Below are 10,742 nucleotides of genomic sequence, written 5' to 3'. Positions count from 1 at the left end.
AGCATGACTCTCTTATTGGACACATACTTGTTTGTTAGTTTTTTGAAAGGCATGCCTGCCTGGAGTCTCAGGCATGTTGACCAAGAATTTAAAACTGACATAATACAGTTAGATTGCCTGTAATGAGAGGCAAACAAGACACGCTTGCCTATGGTCTTAAAAAGGTTATTCCAACAAGTGTCTGAAGCTGACCTTGGACAGCTCCTCTAGAAACACCTTCCTCAAATTTTTAACTTGTCACTTTCCAGAGCCATAATTGAACACTGACATTACCAAGGCACGCCCGCCTATATATGTTCGGAGAACACACTGAAAGCTATGGTAATGGCTGTGTTCAATTATGGCACTGGAAAGTGACAAGTTCGAAATTTGAGGAAGGTGTTTCCAGAGGAGCTGTCCAAGGTCAGCTTCAGACACTTGTTACAGTGACCTTGTATCAAACAACAGGCTGTACAAAGATGTTGTTCGGTCCCACTCTGTAGAGCTATAATGAATGAAAGGTTAAGGTGGGTATGCTATTTACTACAGAATAACGGGTCGGAAACCATAAAGCAGGTCATCCTCGAGTCTGACGGGATGAAATTATCAGAAAATATTTAAGAAAAAGTGGGGCTTCCTTGGAGGGGTTAAATATTGAAGTTTTAACATGATCGGATGGAGGTTTAGTATATGAAGCCATGTTAGCCTGAAGCGGCTTGTTGCTGCAATGAGTTGTTAGTAGTACTCGTACAAATTTCTGGGGTCTAATAAAAGTTTGGCGTCCTTGGGCTAGGAAATAAGAAAGAATTTATAATTATAGGATATATATAGAATCTATAATTAATGGAAATTAATTTGCTTATAGGAAATAAGAAAGAATAGGATATAAGTAAATTTGAACTTCTTATAGAAAGAGGGAAGAATGAAGGTCTGAACAGACTTTGATAGAAAGGAACCGAGTTGGCCAGTGTGCTAGTAGTAGGAGATATTTTGGGTTAACTCAGTAAGATGCAATTTTGATGTCACATACCTGCATGTATCTCTTCAAGTACCAAGGAGGGTGAAAATAAAATCTAATTTTTCATTGGTTAAGAGGAAAGTTACACAACTGTGTATGCCTAAGAAATTAGGCAAAATCGGAAATTGGGTTCTTAATAAAAGATCGACGGTTCTTAGACCTAAATAGACCAAAAATAGTTCCAGGCTCAAATAAATATTACATTTTAATATCCTTGGTACCTCAAATTTTTGGGAAATGATTGAAGTTTTGATCCAACATTTTTTCTCCATGGGTAATGCCCTCTTAAAATTGACCCCAATCACGCATATAGTATGATAAAACCAGAGAAACAAATATAAACGCTAATTCGAACTATAAACAGTTTCTGGTGATTGAATTATTTGCATACAATAACAAGACTAAATAAACAACCTAGAATTATGATGGTAAATGTTTTTACTCCGTAATAATTTACATCAATAATTTCAGTTTATGTAAACACATACAAATAGTATATTGTACACGATACCACATTACGAGTAAATGAACCAATAGTGATAACCATAAACGTTTTTTAGAGGAAATTTTTAAGAAGCAACCGAGGAAACACTTCAACCGCAAGGAGAAATAAAAAATATTTATTAAACACTTTCCACTCTTATTATTGGGCGAAAATTTCACACAGAAGAACCAATCAGGCGGGATTTATTCTTCATTCTCTGTCCTGACTTATAGCCACACATAGAAACCAATCAGGTTTTAATAAGGCGGGGTTATTGGCTTCTCTTTCTGGCATACCCTTTGACTGATGTTCAAAAAGATGTTACGGACGTAAATTAATGAAATTAAACCTCGGAATTTTAGGAGATTAATCTCTCTTGTTTTCTTTGAATGTGTTGGAAGACAACCCTCGCAACTTATATTTTATTGATCAAATACCCGAAATACCTTCAGGGAACCTTGAAAGAGCTAGATTTGCACAGATACCTAATTTATCTTTTGTACTATATTGACATAGAAAAATTGGTCTTTTACAAGCGCAAACCTAGAAACATCCACATCTATCGACAACCATGTTTGACACAACTGTCATATGAATATTAAACTCAGCATCGAAGTAAAGTACCGTTATTGATGATAATTTTTGTGGGGCACAACATGGGCCGCCCTTCCGTGAGGGATTAGTTTGCTGCACAATATGCGTATGAGGGTACTTTTGGAGGAATGCCGTAGGACACTCTCCACCACACATGTTCGATTCATATTTCTGTGGAGATATGATAAAATCCCAGCCAAGTTCTTCGAAGTCTACAGTTAAAGGGAACTTGCAGCACCTCGTTTCCTTTGAATTTTCGTCACAGCTGAGCCCAATGGCTCTTTTTCGTCTTGGCTTGCCAGGGTTGAAGTTAACCTCAATCGCTGGGGTCTAAAATAAAAAAAAAATAAGTGAGTATTTTTGCAACGTTTGAAAATCGTTTTAGTTTAGAGAAGTAAATTGTAAAAGTATCCAAAAAATAAGAAATAAATGGACATTTATTTTATTAAAAGTTAAATTTGGAAATTTCTTTGACAAATATGCGCTGTTGATATGAGGATCATATATTTTAATTGTCATTAGTTTAAAATAATCTCCCGACTGGGTCTTCCTTTTGAATAGTACATTAAATATAAACTAAAATATATTAACTAAATAGTTAAAATATATAAAGAGCCAAATTACAGAATCAAAATGTTAAATTATACAAAGTATTAATTAAATATAAAAATAAAACATATTTAAAAATGTCTTAAGAATGAAAATTCCTTGATCTTATCGGGAGTTAAGTACTTTCTTATTTAAACTGTAATTAAAAAAACAACTTAGTAACGTAGTAATCTATAAAAACAATAAGAAAGAAAAATTGTATTTTCACGCATGTTCAAGGTTGGTTTATTTATAAAAGAAAAAACTGTGAAAAGTTTCCAGAATATAAGAGAGAAATAGACCAAATAGCTTAAAATAAAAAGCAAAAGAGGATTTTTCCTTTAAGGTACAGAAATTAATATAAATAAAATATATAAACTGCTCACTAGCACTGCCTATTTAGCAAATAAAACTGAGCCTACAGTATATTTCAAACTAGAAGCGTAACTTTAATTAATTACATAATTATCTTACTTCTGCTAAAGTAACTCAACGGACATTTTTAGGAGAGTTTAGGTCTAGCAACTCAACCGACATTCTACAAGTTAAAAAAATTGATATCAACCGGGTTCAGGATTAATAAGATAGAGTTTTACTTACTCAAAGGCTCTCAATTACAAACCTTGCCGAACTTGTATTTTTTGAAAGAAAAGCAATAAAAGACAATGATTACAAAAGCAAAAATATAAATAAAAGAACAACGAAAGGTCGATTAGAGAAATTCAAATCCATACAAAAAAAAAATCAAAATATATTTTATTTTAAATATATTTTTTTTAAATATGTTTCGTATTACAACATAAAATTTAATTAACTTATTTCATCAATAAAAAAATCACTACGAAAAAAAAGAGCAAAATATATAACAAACTAAAGAAGGTATGATGGGAAAGTTCATATTTATCAGAAGTCTATAATAAATCAATAATAATTTGAAATGTGCAATGATTGTCGAAGCATAAAAAGTCAACCAAAAAACAAGAGAGTATTTAGAGTTAAAAGGGGGTAAAATAATTTGATATAATCAAGTATTAACCTCACAAACACCGCCTCTAGTGTTGCCTACAGCAAGTCCCTATGCCAAAGAGGAACTTAATATAATACTGTTTGGTAACCCTATTGCATAAAAATAGTTTTAGTTTGGGAAATGCAACCCCCCCCCCCTAAAAAATCAGGTCCAAATAAAGTACTCAATCTTTTCGATCAGCTTAAAATTCATATCCTTAAATTATTAGGCCCTGGCAACTAAAATCTGGAAAATTGCAGATCCCCAAAAACGGAAATCATAGAAGGATACAATTCCTTTCTTAGCTTGGGCACAGGATCTCCGAGTACTGGAAATGAAAATGGTAATTAAAGCTCTTTTTTCAATTGGCTTGAAACTTTCAATAAGCATCGTCTGGGCTATGGGACTTGATTGGTAAGCCTTCAGGTTGCGCAGAGGAGGGAGCGGCTAAAAAATTTATCTCTCTGGTCCACCTAATCCTTTTGGCAATATTATCAAATAGTATATCTGCAATATCTCAGGTACGGGTCGACGCGACGCATCAATGTAAAACTTTCAGGGAGTGTTAGGTTGGCCAACTAGAGCTCGGATTTTGAATTGAAAGGGTCGCCGAGGGGAGAAGGACTAAAAGAAATTTTATCTATTTTTACACTATAAGTCCCTACAGGACCTATAACCCGCTCCTGGTTAATTAGTGAAGTAAGCTAAAGGATACTCTTGCTAGGTGATCCAGATGACGCATCTGCAAGATCCTGGGAATGCTTTGGGATCAGGTTGAAACTTTCAGGAAGTTTAGGCTGGGGTGGGTAAAAAGAGGACCTCAACTGTTCACTTTGGGAGATGGGACAAAGAGGTAGGGTCTAAGGATATAGGTGTCTAATTTGTAAAACAGTTTTTGCACCGCAAATCCTTGTGGAACTAGAATCTTGTTCCCGGTAAAGTAGTAATGCACACCGAAAGAAACTATATGTACTCAGGCTATCGAAATAACGTGTCGGCATTATCTCTGAAACAATTTGGTGGGATCGAGTTGGGACTTCTTTGGGTTAGATGGGGAAGGAGAAGGGGAGGAGATGGTTGAAAGCGGATGGAGAAGGGAAGGAGATGGAGAAGTGGAGAAGATGGTTGGAAGGGGAATGAAAAGGGAAGGATGTATTTGGAAGGGGATGGAGAAGGGAAAAGATGGTTGAAAGGGGATGGACGCAAATGTGAATCAAATTTTGACTTGAAGGATATAAGAGAAAGAGAGGGGAGGAGATGGTTGGAAGGGGATGGAGAAGAGGAGGAGATGGTTGGATGGGGATTGAGAAGGGGAAAAGATGGTTGAAACGGGAAGGAGAAGAGAGGGAGATGGTTGGAAGGGGATGGAGAAGGGAAAAAGATGTTTGAAAGGGGACGGAGAAGGGGAGGAGATAGTTGGAAAGGGGTCGAGAAGGGAAGGATATGGTTGGAAGGGGATGGAGAAGCGGGAAAGATGGTTGGAAGGGGGTGGAGAAGGGGAGGATTGGTTGGAAGAGGAAGGAGAAGGGGAGTAGATGGTTGGAAGGGGAAGGAGAAGGGCAGGATATAATTGGAAGGGGATGGAGAAGGGAGGAGATGGATGGAAGAGGAAGGAGGCAAATGGGGTTCAAATTTTGACTTAAAAGATATAAGAGAAAGAGGAGGTAAATCGAAAGAGACTATCTGTCCAAGTTATCAAAATAACATATGTGCAACATCTCTCAAACGGCTTGTGTGGATTGACATGAACTTTTCATGTTCCTGGCGTAAAAGAGGGTTAGAGGGCTTCAAATCTTGTCTTTAAGAAGAGGGTGCATAGGGCCAAGAAATGTGTGTCTCCAATCCAGCCAAAATTATTAGCACTATTAACTTCAGTGAAACTATGAATCTAGTTGCGATGAAGTAATGAGGTAATTTGAAAGAAAGTATATACACCCATACTATTAAAATTAGAGAGCCTGTAATGTATCGCGAACGGCAGTATGAGTCAAATTGAACCTTTTCGGGGGTATTTTGGGACGATAAAGGGATTTCAGTTTTTGTGTCCGAAATATTGGTTCTACGAAAAAGAGCAAACACTATTTTTAAAACTTAAAACTCATATCCATGGGTTCTTGCGTCAATAAGAACCTCGTGTACAAGTAAACCCGAAAAAAAAATTGTGTTTACTTATACTGTTTTTAACCATTCCAGACAAAAAAAAAAAAAAATTCGGGGTATGCAAAAATTTTTCCTTAAACTTCAAATCTCCAATCGGTTTGAAAATTGCATTCTCAAGTTTCTAGACAAGGTGGATGCCTATGTAAGGAAAAATTTTAAACTAGCATTGCTGTTTCTATTTCTATTACCTGAAAATGGGCAAAAACTTGATTTCTCTCTGATAGGCTTGTAAATTAAGGCCATGTAGACATTGGAAAATAGACCTTAATGAAGTCAAATTATCTGAAGATTGAATATAGTAATCAAGGGAATACAAGAGATTTTTGTTCGGGCGGAGGTTGCAATTTAAAACACAGCAAAAATTTATTTATATGTATTTTATTTAATTTCGGGAGAGGGGGGTTCAAACTCCATATCCCCCTCCATGGATACGGCTTTGATAGCAGTATGTGACACCTGAAACTGGATTGACAAATTTTTTCCTCAGGTTGGCTTACCTGAAGAAAACGTGGAGGAAAACGTCCCGAGCACGTGGAGAGGGACGAGGGGATCTCAGTGAAGATATTTGAATATATCATGCATATCTTTCGATGGAAATGGTATTTTGAAATCGAACCCTATTTGTGAAATATATACCTACCTAGCCGCAGATTCTCAATTAGAGCTAAAAACATTTCAATCAAATTAAGGTGTAAATGGGAATGGTGCAACAGTTTTTTGTTTTAACAACTCAAATTATATTTTTAGTCTCATATTTGTAAATAGTAACTGCAAAAATCATTAAATACGAACTTAGGGAGAAATCAATCGGCCATTTCTGAAATTATAGTAAGAAAATCCTTTAATTATTTTTACGAATGTGCTAATATGGAAAATTCCTAGAAAGCTTGATTTTTTTATAATAAACTGCTTAAAAATGTCCAAATTACATTGTTCTTTTCAGGAAAGCCCAAACGACCCTTTAGCTACCAGGTAGCCAATACCCAACTATGTTTTGAAAGGTAGCCCCTCTATGTTTTTGGGGCATGTTTAAGGGGCAAAAATACATTTTGCCCCCTTAAATACAAGTTCATCTTAGATAATACCAGCAGTTATTCGAAGATAGTATTGTCTTTATTGGATTTAAAATTGCATGTAGTTCTGAAGTTTGGCTGCCATAGTTAAAACACTGATGTGTGGTGTCAAGAGATGCGTTGCCATCACGATCAAGGAGCGTCGACTCAAATAGTTGGGCCATGTCAAGGGAGGTCAACAGAGTACTTGCCTCCCTGTACTCTTCCTTCTAGCTGAGACCCTAAGCTAATGGAAGTACAGCAGAAAAACTGGTACCTATAAACTTGAACCTATTGGAGGGTTTAGAAAGTTTGGTCATGGATGGACAACTCAATGGCTCCCATTTGCAAAACAGCTGGCAGCAGACCAAACTACACGGTCCAAACGGGTCTTGAAGAGTTTTGATACCGGGCAAGGTGAAAAAGCCTGATTTTCACACAAGTACACAAGTACAAGTACAATTAGAAGTAAAATCCATTGATTCCCAGAGATAACTAAACGTGCAAAGGAAAGCTACACCCTTTTAAGCTGTTTGTGCTGTACGTTTTAGCTTATTCCTTCGCTGCTTTTTCATCTTTGCTTCCTTTTTTAATGGGGTAGCCACAACTTAAAAAAAACTATATTACTACGTATGGAGGTTACTGCATATTTCATTAAAAACTGAATGCTCGATTTTTTAAATTTTTAAAAGATAAATATGGCTGTGTAAATTTTCACTTAACCAATCGAAACAATGAGATTTCAATTTTCTTGCTAATTCAACAATTAAAGTTGCATATGGTCTTAGAAAGACACGCAAACAATAGCTTATATCGAATTAATTCGATATAATCGATAAGTGATATAAACTATTATAAACGATATTAATTCGATATATGTGTTATACATATTTAGTTGTGTAGATTTCCCTTATATGATTCAAGCAATCATATTTCAATTCACTGTCTTTGCCACTTCAATGATTTTTCATGATTACGACTGCTACTCTACAAAGTGAAGTTGCATATGGTCTTATACGCAAGCAATAGTTTATATCGAATTAATTCGATATAGACCATAAACGATGTAAACTAATATAAAAAATTATATTAATTTGATATATGTTTTATAAGTACTTAGTTGCGTAAATTTTTAGTCAACCAATTGAAACGATCAGATTTTATTAACTGTCTTTGCCACTTCAACGATTTTTCGTTATTACAACTGTTTCTCACAATGTAAGGTTGCATATGGTCTTAGATAGACACGCAAACTATAGTTTATATCGAATTTATTCGTTAATAACCATACACGATATAAACTATTGTAACCACCATTAACACGATATATGTTTTATATTTGTTCAGTTCTGTAAATATCCACTTAACCAATTAAAACAATCAGAATTGAATTAACTGTCTTTGCCACTTCAACGATTTTTCTACAGTACTATTTCCCTTTGTTTACTTCTCACAAAGTAAAGTTGCATATCAAACAGTTCGTGGTAACGAACTGTAAGTAAGGAGCGACCCGGCTCAATGGTAACCGAAACTCTAGAAAACAGTATTTTGATACAAATATATATATCAAAAGAATAAATTTTAATGCTGATTTCAAATATATGAGTTTCATCAAGTTTAATCCTACCCATCAAAAGTTACGCGCCTGAGAAAATTTGGCTGATTTTCGAAAAAAGAGGGAAAGACCCTCTAAAAGTTATAGAAACTTAATGAAAATCACACCATTATATTCCGCGTATCAGAGAACCCTACTGTAGAGGTTTCAAGCTCCTATCTGCAAATATATGGAATTTTGTATTTTTTGCCGGAAGAAAGATTAAGGATGCATGTGAATTTGTTGTTTTTTTTGTTTTGTTTTTTTCCCAGGGATGACCGTACTGATCCATAGGTCCTAGAATATCCTGAGAGGACTCAGTGGAACGAAAATTAAAAGTTCTAGTGCCCTTTTTAAGCGACCAAAAAAAATGGAGGGCAACTAGGCCCCCTCCCACGCTCATTTTTTTCCCAAAGTCACCTGATCAAAATTTTGAGATAGCCATTTTGTTCAGAATGTTCGAAAATATTATAAGTATGTCTTTTAGGATGACTTAATCCTCCGAAGTTCCTGGGGGGAGGGCTGAAAGTTATGAGCTTTACCCAATGTTAACATATTGTTTTGGTTATTGGGAAGTATACAGACGTTTTCAGGGGATATTTTTCCTGGTAGTAGCGGGGGGGGGGTGGGGGGTTATGTGGGCGGATCTTTCCACGAAGGAAGTTTTCATGGGGGAAGGGACATTGCTATGAAGGGGACGCCGGACTTCCCAGCATTATTTAAAAAAAGATCAGAAAATAAATATAAAAAACAAGTTTTTCAACTGCAACAGCAGCAACATCAAAACTTTAAACGAACAGAAAATATTACATATATGATTGGGTTCACCCCCTAGTCAACACCTCGCTCTTTAAGGCAAAGATTTTTTAGCACTTTCATAAGAGCTATTTATTCTAATTAACGGTCTTTGTGATTAAGCCGTCATTTTTAAAGAATTGGAACAAAATTCGAACTTTCGCTTAAAGAGCAAGGTAATGACTAGAGGGTGAACCCTCTAATATACGTATTGAAAATATATGAATATAGAAGTTCGTTACGTAAGTTAATTCGTAAGTTACGTATATTTATTACTAATAATAACGTTCGTAAATAAAATAAAACAAGTTTCGAGAAAGCCATTTAACTAAATAAAAGTAAATTAATATGAAAATTTTGTTTTAATTATTCATGTACGGTGAGCCAAGATCAAAACCTGTATTTATTCAAAAACGTTCAAAAATTAAATAAAAAAAAACAAGTTTTTTTAACTGAAAGTAAGGAGCGACGTTAAAAATTAGAAAGAAAAGAAATTATTTCGTATATGAAAGAGGCTGTCCCCTCCTGAACGCCTCGCTCTTTACGCTAAAGTTTGACTTTCTCACAATTCTATTTTTTTTAAACAATGAAAAACTTTAGCGTAAAGAGTGAGGCGTTGAGGAGGGGACAGCCCCTTTCATATACGGAATAATTTCTGTTCGTTCTAAGTTTTAATGTCGCTCCTTACTTTCAGTTAAAAAAACTTGTTTTTTTTTTATTTAATCATCTAAGAGATACAATAGTGAGCAAATAGAGAGCAAAAAGAGCAAAAAGAGATACAATAGAGAGCAAACAATAGTCTATATCGAATCAATTCGACGTTGAATTGTTGAAGAATGCTAAATCAAAAGCTGCCTTCAAAGGTTTGAATATTAGATCACTTGATTTTTGACCACACTCAAGTTAACCGAGCAGCCTACGTGAGAAATAGGACATACAGAGCCTATGGCAGAAACAGCTATTCATTAAATAAAATTAGATATTTCTTTTTCAACAACACGCAAAGAATAGTCTACTTCGAAGTTTCTCTAAAATTACAATAAATAGGTATTTCTAATCTTTATTAATTTCGTTTCTTCTACAAAGTTTCTAATAAAAATGCTGCACGTTAAAATCAAGCACTAACAACTAAGGGGTTGAAATAAAATCATGAAAAATTAGCAAATTAAGTTCACATAATGCTAAATTGAATTTATAGCAACATAATTATACATAAAAGAAACAAAGTATTTATTTTTGCACCATAAAATCAAAGTGAATATTTGAAATTTCAGATTGGGGGATACTAGGATACGAGGACATAAGTTGCATTAGCCTTTTTTGATTTCGTGTTATCGTAAATTTGTGTCTAGAAAGCAAAGTTTCCAGAAATTATTGCACGTTCTTACAGATGAACAAAAACTGAAGCATCGACGAAAAAACATGACATGCACAGTGCAATCACCCCTCCCCCTCCTATAGCCCAAATATGG

General features: G+C 35.0%; 1 protein-coding gene across 1 annotated transcript in view; it reads right to left on the bottom strand.

The window, feature by feature from the left end:
• Positions 1-1,403: 1,403 nt before the first annotated feature.
• myo (growth/differentiation factor myoglianin) overlaps positions 1,404-10,742 on the bottom strand; it is a 112,111-nt gene continuing 102,772 nt past the window's right edge. Inside the window, exon 4 of the mRNA XM_089106475.1 lies at positions 1,404-2,405. Coding sequence (XP_088962601.1) covers positions 2,025-2,405 — 381 coding nt within the window. The 3' untranslated portion in view covers positions 1,404-2,024. The remainder of the gene's footprint in view (positions 2,406-10,742) is intronic.

The sequence above is a fragment of the Artemia sp. Qi Xiang Cuo genome, chromosome 20, assembly GCF_049724085.1.
Source record: "Artemia sp. Qi Xiang Cuo chromosome 20, ASM4972408v1, whole genome shotgun sequence".
Classification (NCBI taxonomy): domain Eukaryota; kingdom Metazoa; phylum Arthropoda; class Branchiopoda; order Anostraca; family Artemiidae; genus Artemia; species Artemia sp. Qi Xiang Cuo.
This window is presented reverse-complemented; position numbering and strand designations above follow the sequence as displayed.